The 18,069-nt window shown below is 48.5% G+C and overlaps 2 protein-coding genes across 4 annotated transcripts in view; both read left to right on the forward strand.

Moving 5' to 3' along the window:
• Window positions 1–427: 427 nt before the first annotated feature.
• On the forward strand, window positions 428–4,942 carry cacul1 (CDK2 associated cullin domain 1). The gene is made up of 8 exons (XM_004077506.4): window positions 428–877; window positions 1,219–1,345; window positions 1,425–1,527; window positions 1,601–1,696; window positions 1,794–1,896; window positions 1,986–2,075; window positions 3,886–4,024; window positions 4,101–4,942. The coding sequence occupies exons 1-8, from the start codon at window positions 586–588 to the stop codon at window positions 4,138–4,140; spliced, it is 990 nt and encodes a 329-aa protein (XP_004077554.1). The 5' UTR covers window positions 428–585; the 3' UTR covers window positions 4,141–4,942.
• A 168-nt stretch (window positions 4,943–5,110) lies between these two features.
• mypn (myopalladin) overlaps window positions 5,111–18,069 on the forward strand; it is a 30,392-nt gene continuing 17,433 nt past the window's right edge. The window contains exons 1-9 of one of the 3 annotated variants that reach the window (XM_023963237.1): window positions 5,111–5,343; window positions 7,744–8,799; window positions 15,339–15,514; window positions 15,582–15,633; window positions 15,715–16,063; window positions 16,128–16,202; window positions 16,281–16,422; window positions 17,210–17,326; window positions 17,393–18,035. In XM_023963237.1, coding sequence (XP_023819005.1) covers window positions 7,748–8,799; window positions 15,339–15,514; window positions 15,582–15,633; window positions 15,715–16,063; window positions 16,128–16,202; window positions 16,281–16,422; window positions 17,210–17,326; window positions 17,393–18,035 — 2,606 coding nt within the window. In that variant the 5' untranslated portion in view covers window positions 5,111–5,343; window positions 7,744–7,747. The remainder of the gene's footprint in view (window positions 5,344–7,743; window positions 8,800–15,338; window positions 15,515–15,581; window positions 15,634–15,714; window positions 16,064–16,127; window positions 16,203–16,280; window positions 16,423–17,209; window positions 17,327–17,392; window positions 18,036–18,069) is intronic. The other 2 variants (XM_023963236.1, XM_023963238.1) reach the window with 2 other exon arrangements.

Below are 18,069 nucleotides of genomic sequence, written 5' to 3' on the forward strand. Positions count from 1 at the left end.
CTGGCAGACATCTGGATGTCACCTGAACACACAAACTGAAATTTCACATCAACCTATTTAAAGAAATAACTGGAAATGGCAGATTAGTGATTTTACTGTTGCGAGTAAAATAACGTTTGTGTTTTAAATGTCTTTAGAAATTAACGGTTTAAACTAAAATTGATGAAAGTTGTTCGTTTCTGATGGATGGTTGTCAGACAGATCCTCTGGTTTATTGGAGATACAAATAAATTCTACGTTTTACTAGAGAATACTTTATTCTAAACTCTTCCATATGTTTTTCTTTCTACTTTTATTCTGATTTTTTTTCTTCTTGTTGAAGTAAAGTTTTTATCCATTTATATAAACCAAAAAAATAGAATTTATTTCAATGTATTGCGAGACACTCGTTTCCATTACTACATTTCCCAGCAGCCCCCACAGCCGTACATACTAAAACGAGTGTCGTAAAGTCCTCACCCGTGTCGTAAAGATCGAAATGTACAGCACCACAAACAACTGCCAGTTTGTCTCTTTCTTTATGACTTTTTAACCACAGCCGTGTTTTAGTATGCGTCACGGTTGCTCCTACATTCGTCTGTAAACATGGAGGCCATGGAGTTCGACAGTTTGGACGTGAAAGATGACCTCAACCACAATTACTGCGGCAGCGGTGCTAAAGTCCGCAGGTTCTTGAGCGGAACCGGGTCAGAGGTCTGTCCCACGACGCAGAACCGAGAGCGGCCGACCGCACGCTGGAAGGTCCGCCCCGGTACCGCTGGAGGGTCCAGGCTCATGGATTCCGATACCGACAGCGAAAGCAGCGAGGTCAGCGACGCGGACTGTCCCGGTTCCCCGGCGGCCAAGAAAGTCTCCCCGGATTCAAGCTCCAAGTTCCGTAAGTTCACATGTGAGGAGTTCTGATCCAGACAGACAGGGTTCTGCTGCAGACAGGATTCTGATCCAGACAGACAGGGTTCTGATCCAGACAGAGTTCTGCTGCAGACAGACAGGGTTCTGATCCAGACAGACAGGGTTCTGATCCAGACAGACAGGGTTCTGATCCAGACAGACGGGCTTCTTCCTCTTTCATTAATTTTGCAGCAACGTTTTTCTCTTCAAATCAAACCGTAACTAAACCTGGACTGTACCAACCAGCAGACCTGGTCTGGACTTGGTGTAGACCAGCAGACCAGGTCTGTGATTCTGCTGCTGAGACCCAGATCCCCCTCTCCTCAGTTCTGAATGCCATGGCCGTGGAGGACTACAGGAAGAACCACTGGCCCAACCTGGAGAAGGCCATCGACCGTTTGCTGATCCAGAACCCGGCGGACCACGTCTCCGTTTCCTATGCACAGATCTATGGGTACGTCTGTGGCAGAACCGGGCCGATCCGGCGGGTTTGTATTTTTGTCTGCAGTTCTCAGTTGTGGTTCTGGTTCCAGCTACATCTACAAGTGTGTTTGCCAGCAGCACTCGGAGCTGCTCTACCGCGACCTGACCTCCAAAATCACCACTCACCTGCAGCAGGTTTCCACGCAGCTTCAGGTAGACAGAACCGCAGAGAGAAGTCCACCTAGAACCGCAAAAGTCAGATTAACGGTTCTGCTGAAACCCACAGGCCAGCCCGGCAGAGAACCTAATCGAGAACTTCAACGCTGCTCTGACTCAGTTCACCGCCTCGCTGCAGTGCATCGTTCCCGTCTTCATCTACTTTGTAGGCGTCGTCCTCCTGACCCAATCGGGTCATTTCATTGCCTTAAAAGTGCATCAGTCCTTCGGTTCACCCTCATTTTCTTCTTTCAATGTTTCAGAACAAATTCTACATCGAGTCCAAACTGAACCGAGACCTGAAGGGGGATCTGATGCAGCTGTTTGCTGAGCACGTTGCAGAAAAGCACCTGAGCGCTCTGATGCGTCAGTTTCCCGCCGTCTCGGTTTACCGTCACGTTTTACCTTCAGCATCTTCTGCACGGTTCTAACCAAATGGTTTCTTCCTCCGTCAGATCTGCTCATCACTGCTCACTCCAAGCCTTTCCAGGTGCAGCCGTCCACCATGGCCAGCGTGGTCAAAGGCCTGTACAGCTTTCAGCCGGGTGGGTCATACTCTCCTCGAACACCTCAGAGAGCCTCCAGAAAGTGAAGAGTCCAGCACACAAACCCAAGAAGCCGTCCAGGAAATGCATTCCAAACCCAAAACAACAGGAAATGTCCAAGCTTTTCGGCCTTGCTCTGAAATCCTCCACAGTAGATGAAGCTCCGGAATCCTAACTATGTAGCAACCAAGTCTGGGTCCTGTGCCCGTCCCCAGCCCGGATAGAATACAGGGCGGTGTGAGGAAGGGCATCTGGCGTAAAAATGTCTGCCCAGCCACCTGTGGGGATCAGAGGAAGCTGATTGGCTGTGGCGACCCCTGAAGGGATGTGCTGAAAAGTGAACAACAACTCGTTTCCATTAGAAGATCAATAGATTCAGAACAGAATCTGGATGGGGGGGGGCTGCTGTTTGTCACGTGATGCTGATTAATGGGGGTTTTCTTGACACCAGAAGGGGGGGCATAAGGGTAATGTATAGGGCAGGGGTCGGGAACCTATGGCTCGCGAGCCATATATGGCTCTTTTGATGGTCACATGTGGCTCGCAGACAAATCTTTAATTTTTTCTTTTTCATTAGACCAGTCCTTCTCGGGCGCGATGCGATGGCAGAGGCGCACAGTAGTAGCGGTGCTTGGAGAGAAGGATCTGCGCCAGCATTATCACTTTACTATTATCTATTATTTCACAGAGTTTGTACCAGCCGGAAACCTGTGAATTGCCGTGCCTAAAATTGCGCGCCCCCGTCTCTGAGAAAGAGCGCGCAGTAGCGGGGACGGGATGTGACTGAGAGGGAGAAAGCAGAGGGTGAGGGTGGAGTTGTGGGCTCGGTCAGTAAGGTGAACCGCGCAGGGATTGTAAAAACATAAAACCTGCTGCCCGTCACTCACTGCAGCGTGTGAGTGTGTGTGTTTGGCTCCGCGTCTGCATGTGATCAGTCTGTCTCACATCTACAGAACATTCAGACCTATGATCACGTTTAAAGTCTCAACGCCTGAACGAAGCAGAAACTCACCACGTATCAACCAGACTAGACCATCAACAAAACTACCACGAGAAATACTCATCATTTATTAGCAACAGCATAACAATGTTATTAAAAATAATCCACAGACTTATTGTACTTTAAAAGTGTTGAAATTACATCAAATGCACACATTCACTTGAATATTTAGTTTTAAACATATTGTAGCGGACTGAGTTTAACTTGGCTGTTGGGCCGCGTTAAAAGTTCTGGAGTTCATTGAACGCATCAAGCAGAGATCTGATTGGCTCTCAGTTCTGTCGCTCAGCCTGTTGTTAGTTAATTTGGACCAATGGGGTTCAGCTATGGGCCGAATAAGGGAAATGGGAGGGCTGGAGCGGGAGGGGTAATATAAAGTTGGGAGAAGCGCTCTCGTCTCGGCGGGAGAGATTCAGGAGCTGCTGAATTAATTTACGGCATTTGTTACAGCCTGCATTAACCAGAATAAAGAACCTTAAAAGAGGTTAAGTCTCCGTGTGGGAAAAGGACACTACATTATTGTATGGCTCTTTCGAAATTACATTTAAAAATATGTGGCGTTTATGGCTCTCTTGGCCAAAAAGGTTCCCGACCCCTGGTATAGGGTATGGAAGAAGCTCCGCCTCTCATTGTGACGATTGTTCTGACGCCCACATCGGGTCTGTGAGCTGCTCTCTGTGCTTCACAGACCTGCAGATGGAGGTTCTGTGGTTTATTGCTGACGTCCTGGTTGTGAGTGGAGGATAGAACCGTCAGCATCAGGACCAGCGACTGAAGCTCCTCCCCTAAACGTCTCCTCTTCTCCCTCAGAATGGGCCCACCTGGCTCCTGCCGTCTTCTCTGCCTTCATTCCTCAAATCCACCCTCCGGCGGTGGAGTCTCAGCTGCCGGATTACGCCGCACACGACCAGCAGCTGCAGCTGGAGCTCTCCATGAACGGCTTTCCCCGGTGGGTTTGTGCTCCTCCCTGCTCCTCCCCGCTCCGCCGGAGGCGCACATCCGTAACCGCTCTGCTCCTCTTCCAGGGGGGATCAGTCTCGTAAGCGTACCAGTGAGGACTCCTGATGTCGGAGCGGCTCCTCCACGTCCGTGCCTCCTCCTTCTCCCTAAAACTTGGAACAAAGTTACCGATCCGGCGGTTCTCTTGAATCGAGGCCACGACACTGTGAAGGACAAGCGTGTCAACGTGATGTTGAAACGCGGCGCTGAAGAGCGACTTCCAAAGGAGTGTGACCTTCAGGGACCCTGACACGGTCTCTGCTCCTTCCAAAGGAGATCCGACATGCTGAAGACGCAAAAGTCCTCCCCTTTAACCTGGAAGATGTTTTAGAAGGCGGGGCTAATCCAACCTTCCTGCTGCTGCTGCTACTAAATCATGCATGTTACTCTGGGGCTCCTCACAGAGGAGACCCTGCGCTTCGTGTTGCCTTCACTGCATCGGTAAACCAGATTGTACTGTGTTTCCCAGCTCTGCCAAAGAGGAATGAGTACATGTATGTTTACTTGGTGTGCAGGGCATTCGATTCAAGAGCGAATCGTTAGTTTACTGAGCCGACCGTCCTCTGGTTGGTGTCGGAGGAGGTCTGGAAGCTCTGCATGTGGCATTAACCCAAACCCTTCATCACAGGAAAATCCTCCGTTTAGCTCCTCCTCCTCACATGAAATGGTGGTTTTCTTTCTGGTGCGTTTAGTGTCCCTAACATGCCCCTGTAAATATGTGTTGTGTGTTTTTGGGCTTCACACAGGCTGTGTTGTGTGATCGGACACACTTGAATTGACCTGTTTGTGATCTAACACTGTTTTAAGTGTAGCGGGATGGTAAAGCTTGCTTTTGTGTCATTTTTGAATAAACAAACTAAAAAAGGAAGAAAAGTTGTGATGATTGAGCCAAAACGCAGAAAGAAGTGCGACTGAAGATCCAATCGTCTTCTCTGGAATCGGCATCCGCCGTTACCGTGGCAACGTCAGTCAGCGGACTGTAGTTCTGAGACGGACCGCTGGAGGATGGAATCCCTTTACAGCACGCCCCCCGCGCCCAATGAGGAGGGACACCACCCAGAGGGTCAGGCCCCCCGAAAATAACCCACTACCACTGTGCTGACAAATGTTGCTGCTTTTCCCGGTGACAGGTTAGCGTAGCGGCTCTGCTGCACTTTTGACTGTGAACTACCAGGTTAAGAGCTGAACCGGGACGGCTGAGCAGCCCCAGACCCCCCAGGTGGACCCCTCCCCCCAGCACAGGTGCTCTGCAGGGATCCACAGGTGAAGGTAAAGCTGCCCCTCGTGTCCACTGACGCCCGTTCATGTTGGACGTTGTTCCAGGGGCCGGTCTGCTTCTTCAGAGCTTTGTCCTGTCAGACGGCATGTCGTCATGGTTACGCCTGTGTTGTGTGATTAAGAAGAATCTGTGGGGATAAAGACTGCAGGACTTTCTGTGTTCTTCATGTAAGCGGAGCCTCTCTATTCTTAGCTGTGACTGGCTGGGCTGGATCCTGCTTGCAGCGTAGAAATGTTCTGGACAGCTGCAGCTCTGCTGGAAGGGCACGGCGGCGCTGAGTGTCAGCAGCAAATGTCAGTCCACGTCTCGCTCGTGTCTCATGTCAGAAAACCCTGCAGACGTCACGGCCCAGTGGGTTTGATGTGGGCACGCCGCTGCCAGGATCCCACCTGATCCGGTGTCAGAGGGACCTGGACGCCGTTACCTCTGAAATCACAGCTATTTTTACTGTGTTTGCTGTTGTGACGTTCTGTAACCGGAGCGTTATTGGGACTCGTTTATTTTAAACTGAAAGATTCAAAACTCATTTGATAGGTGGGTGAGGCTGACGGCCTGAAGCGGGAATGAGACTCTGACTCGTTCTGGTATAAAACAACCCAATCACTACTAAGACGTCAAAAACAATGAAAATGTCGTTTTTGACTGCAGATTTGAGATAAATGAAAGGATGCAGAAGCTGGAGCATCTTTAACCCTTGTACTATCCTAGACACTTTGACGTTGGGAGTTGGGTCATCTAGACCCACTAGACAGTGCTCTGAACCTTTTTTCTTCAATGATTTGTGATCTTCACTGGTGTCCATGGATTACATGAAATCTTTCCACCTTTATCCACCTTTGTCATGGTAGGGGGAACACGTCAATGGAAGGGGGGGGGCATCTAAGATAGCACAAGGGTTAAGAAAATAACTGGTGTTCAACTATTGTAGTTCTAATATTTTATGCTTTTATAGTCTTCTAAATGTCCAGTCAAATTATTATGTGAGTTCTTTACTTGCAACTTAATTTGATTGACATCCCCTGCTTTAAGTCATAACAAAATCAAAAGGAGTTTACATGACTTTCAAATTGATGTTAGAATAAAACACCAGATATTTTAATTTATTACAACAAAAAGTTATGTTAACACAACACATCCTGTTTGTTATCTTGACTTAACGTGTTTAAAGCAGCACTTTAACTGGTGTTTTTAGGTGGAAAAGTTGGGTTTTATTTTACATCAGAAAACGGGTCCTTCCATTTATCTCTCTGGATTCTTTCACAGAGATAATTGGAGATCCAGCCAACCACTTGCTTTGATGGTCCAATACGTTCTGTTCCTTCAAATCAGATGCTCAACAGAATCAAATGCCTCACTTGTATGGAGTGAATTAACTCCATACACTTGGGTCATTCAAAACTTTCTCTTTTTCATCAGAGGCAGAACAAACATGGTTCTGGTGCTATGTTTCTTTCTAAATCCTGGTTGAAAATATTCTGAACCTCTTCGAATTCCTTCAGTTGCCTGTTGACTAGACTCTACTTTAGACGGTATTGATAGCTTTGGTCTGTAGTAGTTCAGTGCGGTCGGTCACCTCCTTTTAAAAGTGGACATTAGAAAGCTGATTTCCAGGTTTTAGGAACAGTTGAAGTTGAGAAGGTTCAATGAAAAAGATGTGTGCGTGGTTCCACCATCTGATCTAAAAGATCTGGTCCATGCCACCTTTTAGTGTGCAGGTTTCTTAGCTCCTCAATACTAAAAGGTTGAACATGAAAAGAGGGTTAAACAGAGCTTGGGGGGAAATTCTTGGTGTCAGCATTTATGGCTGTGTCCAATAATGTTCCAGCTGATATAAAGGACTCGATAAAACCGTTCAACATTTTGTGTCTCTCTGATAAGGATGGATTTATCTACACAAGCTGGCAAACACTGCTGTATCCATCGTAGATAGAGATCTTATGACTTTCCAAAAATCTGCTGGATCATTGAGGCTGTCTGCTGTTATAGACAAATATGTTTTTCTGATGACAAACATTTATTTTTTTAACGTTCTGAATATAAGGCAGTTGTCTATCTTACCTGGTGAGCTTAGGGCAGCAGCGTGTCGACATTTAAAGGTCTGCAAAGGAGAAAAATGTTTTTAGCTCAAAAACTGGCCATTATTTCTGTTCAAAAAAACAAGAGCATAAAGACAGATGACCCAAACCTCCTTCAGAATAAATAGATGGTCACAGAGTAAACGACTCCTTCAAGGTTTCATCGCGGAAGCTGGAAGTACGGAAGCTAAAGTTTTCTAAAACATCATTTTTTTAAAGTGTTTGAATGTAATCAAACCAAATATTTGTGGTTTACTATTGTTTTGTGGTTTGTTTTTAATTTTGTTCAGCAGGTATTTTGTGTTTTTCTTCCAGGAAGATGCAGGAGAACAACTTTGAGCAGCCGCCGTCTCTGTCTCAGCTCCTCAGGGAGAGCTACCTCGCTGAGGCCAGAGCCCAGCAGCGCCGCGGGGAGATGAGTCACTCCGATTCGGCATCGTCCCACTTTCAGGTGTTTTTGCCCCTGAAAGGCATAGGTGAGGACGCGGGGGGCCAGCATGACAGCCAATTCCCAGACCTGTCAGCCTTCCTCAGTCAGGAGGAGCTAGATAAGAGCGTCAACCTGGCCCAACAGGCCATCGGAAAAAAGCCTGAAGAGGTGGAGGTCAAAAGCTCGGCATCACCATTAACCTCCTCCAACAGCTTCTTGTCTTCAGGTCTGTCCTCCGCTCCTCCCTCTGTTGTTCTTCCCACTCAGCCTATGGGGCTTTTTTCTGTCGCCTCACCTGAACCGAGCATCGAAGGCCAAAACACAAGGTTCACATCTGAAAGAAAGATGCACAAACCGCTGGCTCGGCAAGATGGTTTGAACCGGAACGTCGGGAATTCTGCTGAAGAGTTCAACAACAGGCAGGCGAAGGCTCCCTACAACCTGGAGACCCAGTCCAAGAAGGAGTTCCTCAACAAAGCAGCAGATTTCATTGAGGAGCTGTCTTCCCTCTTCAAGGCCAACAGCTCCAAACGGGTACGACCCAGAGCGTGCAAGGCCCACAGGAGCCGGGCCCCGAGCAAGGGCCAGGGCGAAGAGACCGGATGTCCCCGCAGCGCTGATGTCAGGGAGCGAGCTGTGATGCCTGTGGAGGAGGAGAAGCAGCAAGGCGGCCCCCCTGTGAGCCACCTCCCAGCTGTTCTGCAGGATTCTGTACATACGGAGGTCCAGCACTGCAGGAGTAAAGAGGAGCGTGATGGAGGAGTTTCCCGGGAGCCAGAGGAGCAGGCCCAATGTTTGGCCTCCACAGACGCTTCATTCCTGTCGGAGACTGTGTGTGAACCTCCTCGTTTTCTTCAGAAACTGAAGAGTAGAGAAGTTCTAGAGGGAACCAAGGTCCAGCTGGACTGCATTGTAGCAGGACATCCTGACCCTGAAGTCCGGTAAGATCACAGAACCAGTGTTCCTGTGCTTTTCAGGGTTTGTCTCTCCGGCAGCGCCGCGAGTGTTCCACATAACCCTACAATGACGTGGAACATCACCGTGTTCCATTTGGCACTATTCATAATTTTTATTAACCGAATTTTAAATACAGCCAGGAACCAAAAGGACTCCGGTTCAGAAAAGAAGAGATTTCAATTCTGTTTTATGCAGATGATGATGTTCTGTTTGCTTCAGAGAAACAAGCCCTTCAGTGTGCATTGAAGCAGGTTGCGGTAGAGTGTGAAACAGCTGGAAATAAACCTAGCATCTCCAAAAACGGTTGTGGTCCTCCACTCTAAAAAGATGGTTCACCCTCTCTGTGTGTGTGGAGAGCTCCTGCTCCAAGTGGAGCAGCTAAAGTATCTTGGGGTGTTGTTCTTCAGCATCAGACTGACTGATGGATGGGTTCAGCTGCTGCAGTAATGCAGGTCCTGTAAAGATGTGTGGTAGTGAAGAAACTAAGCTCAAAGGCTAAGTTCTGGATCACTCTGTCCATCTATGTTCCTACCCCCACCTATGGTCAGGAGCTCTGAGTCAGAACCATTGACTGTATCAGAGAACTGGACTGAGTGAGTGGGACATCACCCATAGGAAATGCCTAACCTCCGGCTCCAGCAAAATGAAGTCAATTCAGTCTCCATTTTTCTGCAACACAAGCGCCGCCATTTGGAGCCAGTCAACAGTGATTGGTCCAAGTCAGTCTGAGTCAACGTTTCTATGGCAACTACCGTCACAAGTCAGCTTGCTGGAAGGCCACACCCCTCCCACTGAAAGCGGCTGGGGAGAATCTGTCAATCGAGGTGGGGACCAGCGGGCACCATGTGCTTTTATTGAGGCGTCTGATTGATCAGTTTGGAACCTTAATAACATGTGATAAAAAAAATCATGAAAAAAAGGTGATTATTACGAAGATATTAGAGAAAGGTATCAGATCCAGAACGGTTCTTCTGACAAATAAAATGACTGCCGAACAGCTGTTTGTTTCTCTATAGATGGTCTGTAGGATCTTAGCTTCTTGGAGCCAGCAGGTACTTCCTGTTTGGAACGCCAGGGAAGAGGGGCCACTCAGTCCAGTTCTCATATACAGGCAATGTTCAGAAATAAAAGGAAATATTCCAGGTCAATATTCCAGTGGCTGCACTGAGTTTCCTTTGTGTGTGTGTGTGTGTGTGTGTGTGTGGGGGGGGGGGGGGGGGGGGGCTGGAGACTCCTTAGAGATCAGGGATCAGGTGAGCCCCTGGAGGAGGTCAGAATACCTCCTCAACATCCAGGGACCCCAGCTGAGGTGGCTTGGTTATCTCTTTTGGATGCTTCCTGGACACCTCCCTGTGGGGGTCTTGTGGGTATGTCCCACTGGGAGGAGGCCCAGGAAAAGAGCCAGGACATGCTCGAGGGACCATGTCTCTTGGCATGTCCCTGGCACAACTGTACAAAGTTTTGTTGGACAGGAAGGTGTCGGCTTGGACTGCAGCCCCCATGAGCCTGCTATGGATAAATGGGTGTAGCAGATGGATGGAGGCGTGGGTGGGGGTTTTCCTCTTCACGTTTGAAGCTCATAACAAAACTCCTTTCATCTGTACACTGAGATGATCTTTAAGAAAAACATTTGAAAACAGGCAAATCAGGTTTGGTTTGTGGTAGTCAGTGTGTATCAGGTTGGATGTGTTGGTTTGGGGTAGTCGGTGTGTATCAGGCCGGTTGTGTTGGTTTGTGTTAGTCAGTGTGTATCAGGCCGGTTGTGTTGGTTTGTGGTAGTCATTGTGTATCAGACGGGTTGTGTTGGTTTGTGGTAGTCAGTGTGTATCAGGTTGGTTGTGTTGGTTTGTGGTAGTCAGTGTGTATCAGGTTGGTTGTGTTGGTTTGTGGTAGTCAGTGTGTATCAGGCCGGTTGTGTAGGTTTGTGGTAGTCAGTGTGTATCAGGCGGGTTGTGTTGTTTTGTGGTAGTCCGTGTGTATCAGGTTGGGTGTGTTGGTTTGTGTTAGTCGGTGTGTATCAGGCCGGTTGTGTTGGTTTGTGTTAGTCGGTGTGTATCAGGTTGGTTGTGTTGGTTTGTGGTAGTCAGTGTGTATCAGGCTTGTGTTGGTTTGTGTTAGTCAGTGTGTATCAGATTGGTTGTGTTGGTTTGTGGTAGTCAGTGTGTATCGGGTCGGTTGTGTTGGTTTGTTGTAGTCAGTGTGTATCAGGCCGGTTGTGTAGGTTTGTGTTAGTCAGTGTTTATCAGACGGGTTGTGTTTGTTTGTGTTAGTCAGTGTGTATCAGGCCAGTTGTGTTGGTGTGTGGTAGTCAGTTTGTATCAGGCCGGTTGTGTTGGTTTGTGGTAGTCAGTTTGTATCAGGCCGGTTGTGTTGGTTTGTGGTAGTCAGTGTGTATCAGACCGGTTGTGTTGGTTTGTGGTAGTCAGTGTGTATCAGACCGGTTGTGTTGATTTGTGGTAGTCAGTGTGTATCAGGCCGGTTGTGTTGGTTTGTGTTAGTCGGTGTGTATCAGGTTGGTTGTGTTGGTTTGTGGTAGAGTGTGTGTCAGATGGGTTGTGTTGGTTTGTGGTAGTCAGTGTGTATCAGACCGGTTGTGTTGGTTTTTGGTAGTCAGTTTGTATCAGGCCGGTTGTGTTGGTTTGTGTTAGTCGGTGTGTATCAGGGGGGTATTCCAGAAAGCAGGTTATGCTAGCTCCCACGATAAGTTTGAGGCTAAGGAAGTTGATAACCTCAGCTTTAGGTTCCAGAAATGGAGGTATGTTTCAGGGTAGGTCAAGTTGCCATGGCAACTCATGCTCTGAACATAACCTGGTCCGGAGCAGGTTTAGTTGAAGCTTAGTTTGTTTACAGAGAGGTGAAGCAGCATGGCGTGTCCATTTGAAGATGATTTAGTGGATGAAGAAACTCAGATAATACTTTTTCCACCATGAGAGGCTGATAAGACCACATATGGATGTTGGAAAGAGAAACTTTTTTACTTTGATCTAACTTAATTATTTCCTTCAGTTAAGATAAATCATATTTTGTTAGATCACCTTAAAAATAACACGTAATTTTCAGACAATTATTTTCCTTTCATTCAAATTAATTCAATTAAGTAGGTGTAACTTTGGTGCTGCTTGCTGCTGTTAGATCGGCACCGCAAGGGATTCTGGGATATCATTCCCTTTGCCTGTCTGGACGGATTTGGGTTTAAGTGTGGGTTTTTTGCCAAATGTTTTTAGTTTTTTAGCTGTTTTACCGTGTTTTGCCGAGTTACTTTGTCCTACTATGCTTACGTCTCTGCACCATGAGTGAGAGTGAAGGAGAGGATGATGAGTTTATATAACACTCCTACCTTCAACAATTGTAAACAAAATGTCAGAGAAGTCCTTAATGAATTTATTCACTCTGTGCATTTTTTTCACGTCCTTTTAATTGTTATACAAATGAGCATATCTGCCGGCTCAAACTTAGACATATGAGAGTTCAAGAATCATAATTAATTAAGATGGAAAAAAGATTAATTGAATTGGAGTAATGTGACATTTAGTTAGATAAAAAATTTGAGTTAAGTTATATACATATGCGTCACAAGGAAAATGGAAATAAGATCAGAAACTCGTGCGTTTACTTTGTCTGTTCTTCTACTACAAGCAGAAACTCTTTCTTTTGCTGATGCAGCCGTATTACATTTTGATGGACGTATAATCTTCATACGCCGTCATTTAAATCTCTAACCCCGTCTCACTGAAGTGTCGCGCTCTCTTTTTTTCTCCACCCGTTTCCATGGTGACTCCGTAAATCGGCGATCTATTGAGAATGTCTTTATGTATAGCCGCGCACGTGCATTAACCCAGGGTTACCAAGTCGAGCGTAATTACGCCAACTCATATCCGGTCTTTTGGAACCGACATACCCCGAGTAAGCAAGTTCAGGCGGATTTCAGCCAGAGTTCAGGGTTAAAGTCAGGCTAGTTTAAACATGCTTCCTGGAATACCCCCCAGGTTGGTTGTGTTGGTTTGTGGTAGTCAGTTTGTATCAGGTTGGTTGTGTTGGTTTGTGTTAGTCAGTGTGTATCAGGCCGGTTGTGTTGGTTTGTGGTAGTCAGTGTGTATCAGACCGGTTGTGTTGGTTTGTGGTAGTCAGTGTGTATCAGACCGGTTGTGTTGGTTTGTGGTAGTCAGTGTGTATCAGACCGGTTGTGTTGGTTTGTGGTAGTCAGTGTGTATCAGACCGGTTGTGTTGGTTTGTGGTAGTCAGTGTGTATCAGGCCGGTTGTGTTGGTTTGTGGTAGTCAGTGTGTATCAGACCGGTTGTGTTGGTTTGTGGTAGTCAGTTTGTATCAGACCGGTTGTGTTGGTTTGTGGTAGTCAGTGTGTATCAGACCGGTTGTGTTGGTTTGTGGTAGTCAGTGTGTATCAGACCGGTTGTGTTGGTTTGTGGTAGTCAGTGTGTATCAGACCGGTTGTGTTGGTTTGTGGTAGTCAGTGTGTATCAGACCGGTTGTGTTGGTTTGTGGTAGTCAGTGTGTATCAGACCGGTTGTGTTGGTTTGTGGTAGTCAGTGTGTATCAGGCCGGTGTGTTGGTTTGTGGTAGTCAGTGTGTATCAGACCGGTTGTGTTGGTTTGTGGTAGTCAGTGTGTATCAGACCGGTTGTGTTGGTTTGTGGTAGTCCGTGTGTATCAGACCGGTTGTGTTGGTTGGTGGTAGTCAGTGTGTATCAGACCGGTTGTGTTGGTTTGTGGTAGTCAGTTTGTATCAGGCCGGTTGTGTTGGTTTGTGGTAGTCAGTGTGTATCAGACCGGTTGTGTTGCTTTGTGGTAGTCCGTGTGTATCAGACCGGTTGTGTTGGTTTGTGGTAGTCAGTGTGTATCAGACCGGTTGTGTTGGTTTGTGGTAGTCCGTGTGTATCAGGCCGGTTGTGTTGGTTTGTGGTAGTCCGTGTGTATCAGGCCGGTTGTGTTGGTTTGTGGTAGTCCGTGTGTATCAGGCCGGTTGTGTTGGTTTGTTGTAGTCCGTGTGTATCAGGCCGGTTGTGTTGGTTTGTGGTAGCTCAGTGTGTATCAGACCGGTTGTGTTGGTTTGTGGTAGTCCGTGTGTATCAGGCCAGTTGTGTTGGTTTGTGGTAGTCAGTTTGTATCAGGTTGGTTGTGTTGGTTTGTGTTTTGAACCTGCTCTCAGAATGAAGCTCCGTCTCTCTGGAAATCGCTGACAGAGGTGACGATGGCCGACAGCTGATTCTGACCGGCGTGTGTGTTTGTGTAGCCCCACCCACTGCGTGGCCATAACTCAGGCTTCCAGAGCCCTCAGCTCAATAATGGATGTTTTCCTGTCAGATTTCTCATCAACAGACGAGACTTTGAGTGTGTTGATGCAGAAACAGTGGATGAGGTTTCCGTCCCAGACCCTCAGGTTGAAGCAGTCCCGTGGAGGAGCCGTGGGGGGCCTGGTCTTGTTGGTCCTTGTGAACATTGTTCAGCCTCTAACCTAAACTTGTCCAGAGAGAGAATGCAGCTCCAGGCCATTTTTAGACCTCTGGCAGCACGAGCTGAAGCGTGATCACGCAGCTGGCGTAGCCGTGAAGTGAAGCACGAGAGTTTGGTGAGAGGATTTCTGCTGTTTTCTTGTAAAACCAGCTGTTGTTGTGTTGTTGACCTCCTTGTGTGTTTAGATCGTCACTCCTGTTTGTGTGACTTAGTGAGAGATCTCTCTTGTGGTTGTGTAGCTCAGTGATTGTTGTGAGTCTATCTTTGGCACGGTGTGTGGGGTTGGAAGAGTCCGTCCAGAGATCCTGGAGGGAATCTCCTCTCAGATGGAGAGCGGCCCAGACAGGTGCAGCCGGCGTGGGTCTGCGCCTCCTGCTCCTGCTTCATTGGAAGTGAGCCGGCCCGGCCCGGCCCGGCCCGTTCCAGCAGCATTGCGTGAGCCGAGCGTCAGCGCCAGGGTTGGATGATTTCTGGATCGTAGCGGGCGGGACATTTCTGTGGAGGCGTTTTGGAAAACACATTCATGGCTGCGTGACGGCGGAGTGCCAGGAGTAACGCATCACCTCCTCCTGAGTTTATTGGCTGGATCCTGTGAAGGGACAAGGCCTCACCCCCCCAAAATAGATCCTCTTTAAACATGAACGAACAGGCGATGCTGCTGATCTTTCCTGATTAAAGATTAAAAATAGATTTTTTACATTTTCACTTTAGCATCTGTGACATTAGTGAAGATGAACTTTTCTTTACATTTAACTTTTCAGATGAAACAACCGTTGGATTCCATTCTTTGTCCACATTGTCAGTCTGAGGAGAGAAAGGAGGCGTTTGAATTCAGCAACACCTGAAAATATTGGTTCAATCTTTAGGTTTTACACGTCAGGAAACAAATGAAACGGAAAACAAGAGTCTGAAGTATTTTACAAAGAAGGATGGAAACCAAAGATTTCAGTCATTTGTTGTGTTGAGCTGTTTGTGTACTTGTCCATGTGTCGCCTGTTTTGATGCTCATCTCCTCCAGAACGACAGCAGATCTGATGCTCCTGCCCCCCTGCAGGTGGTTTTGTGAGGGGAAGGAGCTGGAGAACAGCCCTGACATCCAGATCCTGTCCGGCGGTCCGCTGCACTCCCTCATCATAGCAGAGGCCTTCGAGGAGGACACCGGACGCTACTCCTGCTTCGCCTCTAATTTCTACGGAACCGACTCCACGTCAGCTGAGATCTATGTTGAAGGTGATTGGTGAGTTTCTCCGTGTTTTGGGACCGTTCTGTGTAGCTGATGACCTGTTGACCCGTGCAGGAGCGTCCTCCTCAGACTCAGACGTGGAGCAGCTCTTTGAGCACGTAGCCCAGTGAGTAATTACTGCTGCCTGATGGAAGTGAAGTTCGGCCCGCGGTCCAAACCTGATCCGGCTCGTGTCTCCTTCCTAAAGGCTGCAGACAAAACCGTACCAGGTTTCTGGATGTAGACCCTCAGCGAGTCCGGCGCGCCCCCCCACGGAGAACGAGCCCGAGGCCGCCGCAGGAGAACCAGCGGAGGAGCTCTCATCTCCCACACAAGCTGCTCCAGAACCGATTGTTCCGGCCCAGATTCCCACAGAGTCACCCTACATCCCAGACCTGTCTGAAACGCCTGCAGCCCCCCCACTGGAAACAGAGTTACCGGGGCAGCAGTTTTCAGCTCCATCAGGAGGCCCTGCAGAGGAGGCCTCATCAGCAGCACCGGCAGAAACCTCCGGACCTCCTCCTGTGGACTCATCTGTGCAGCCGGTCCACTTCCAGGTAAACGTCACCAGAAGGTTCCCTTCCACTCACATCTCTCCTGACTTTGTGTTGTTTCCTTCAGAGTTCGGCTCCGAGCCACAGCGGTCAGCAGGTTTCAGACGGCCGGCCGGTCATGGCTGCACCCGTGTTCACAAAGGTAGAGTCACCCGATGAAGATGAGTCACCTTCGTGTCCCTGAAACCAAACTGATGGTCAGCTTGTCTGTGCCACCCAGAACCTGCTGGACCTCGCTGCATCGCAGGGCCAGCTGGTGGTGCTGGAGTGCCGCGTTAAAGGGGTGCCGGCGCCGAAGGTGGACTGGTTCCGAGAGGGAAAAGTCCTGGAGGACTCGCCGGACTTCCGGATCCTACAAAAAAGTGAGATTTGGGATTCCAGACAAAAGGATCCTCCTGATTAGCAGCACTTCTAAACAGGAACACGCCTCAACCAATGAATGAACTCCCTGTGGTCCCTACAATGATACCAAAGGGGCGGGGCTCTGGGATTTGTAGTTTATAATGGAATTGAACTTTTTTTTTCTGGCTATCTGGTCTAATAAACCAAAGTGAAACAAAACTTGAATCTTTCATATTGACATGCTTTAAATGTTAAACATAAAAATAATCTCCTCATGAATGAATGTAAAACGTAATCATTCCTTTCATCTCTTCTCTCAGAGCATTAGAATTGATTTTTGTTTTTATTCATAAAATGGAAGATTTCTGAAGGTTTTTTAATCCTTTTAATGTGATTTTTGAGTTTCCTGAATGCAGGAGTGGATCTTACTGATGCTTGAAGTGATGCTTTGATGTAAACAGCAGCGGCTTCCATGTTCTTTACGAGCTTTCGCTGGTTTTCGTTCCAGAGCCCAGATCTCCGTCTGAATCCGCTCGTTTCTTCTCTTCTCACTGTTTTCTCACATAACTAAACGGTGTGGCAGCAGAGCAGCTGTCAGCCTCACTGTGGGAGGTGTTTATGCTCCTCTTCTGAAGCACTGCTTGTCCCAGACTCTGGACCATATAAGGTGTTCTTCCATCCTGAGGCAGACGGGTCCGACCCGCATCATTTTCACACGGACCAGCGGTCCAAATGTCCCACGGAGATTTTGCAGCAGAACCTTTTATGACGATGCCTCTGAGCTCCACCTCCATGTTTCTCCTTTAGAGGACATCTGCACTTTGGTGATTGCGGAGGTCTTTGCTGAGGATTCTGGGATGTTTACCTGCATCGCAAGCAACAAGTATGGAACCGTGTCCAGCAGCGCCGCACTGAAGGTCAAAGGTAAGAACCCCCCCCCACAGGTCGCTCTCCTGCTGATCATTGGATTAACTCCTTGATGCTCGTCAGGCGACGGCAGCAACATCACCCACATCAGGCCGCTCAGCGGTTCTCTGCTGGAGTCCGGTCCAGTCCCAGAGGGCCCCCCTTCTGTCAGTGTGAGCAGCCGCATCCAGCCCCATACCAGCATCGCCCGTCTGGACCCGCTGACCATCAGCCGTCTCCAGCTGGAGCCCCACAGCGCCCCCCTGACCGGTCCAGACCCCCACCGCACCAGCCTGCCTGTCTCCAGCTCTGCCGGGAACCTAGATCCTGGTTCTGTCGACCCGGAGCCCCTCGGAGTCAGCCGGACACATCGGGGGGGGCTCAGCGGCAGGAAGATTTTCTCTCATCTGAAGCCCAGCAGCTCTTCTCCAGGTTCTGAGCAGGGCGGGTCCAGACCTTCAGAGACCACGCTGGTCCAGAAGACCTCAAAGCACCAAACCCAGAGCGGCGCTGTGGTGTCCCTCCCTGACCCCCCCCCAAACTCCTGCCTGAAAACCGGCGCCCTGAATAACCACAAAGACCCCCGCTCTGGTTCCAGGGTCGGTCTGAGAGTGCACTTCAAACTGCCCGAGGATGAGGAGGGCGACTCCTCCAGTGACTCTGAGGAAGACCCCCTCCTGGCTTCAGCCGGCAAAGAGCCCCCCCCGGTGCTGGCCAAACCCAAACTGTGAGTGAAGCTGCAGAAAAACCAGAACAGAAAA

Source organism: Oryzias latipes, chromosome 15 (genome assembly GCF_002234675.1).
Source record: "Oryzias latipes chromosome 15, ASM223467v1".
Lineage (NCBI taxonomy): Eukaryota > Metazoa > Chordata > Actinopteri > Beloniformes > Adrianichthyidae > Oryzias > Oryzias latipes.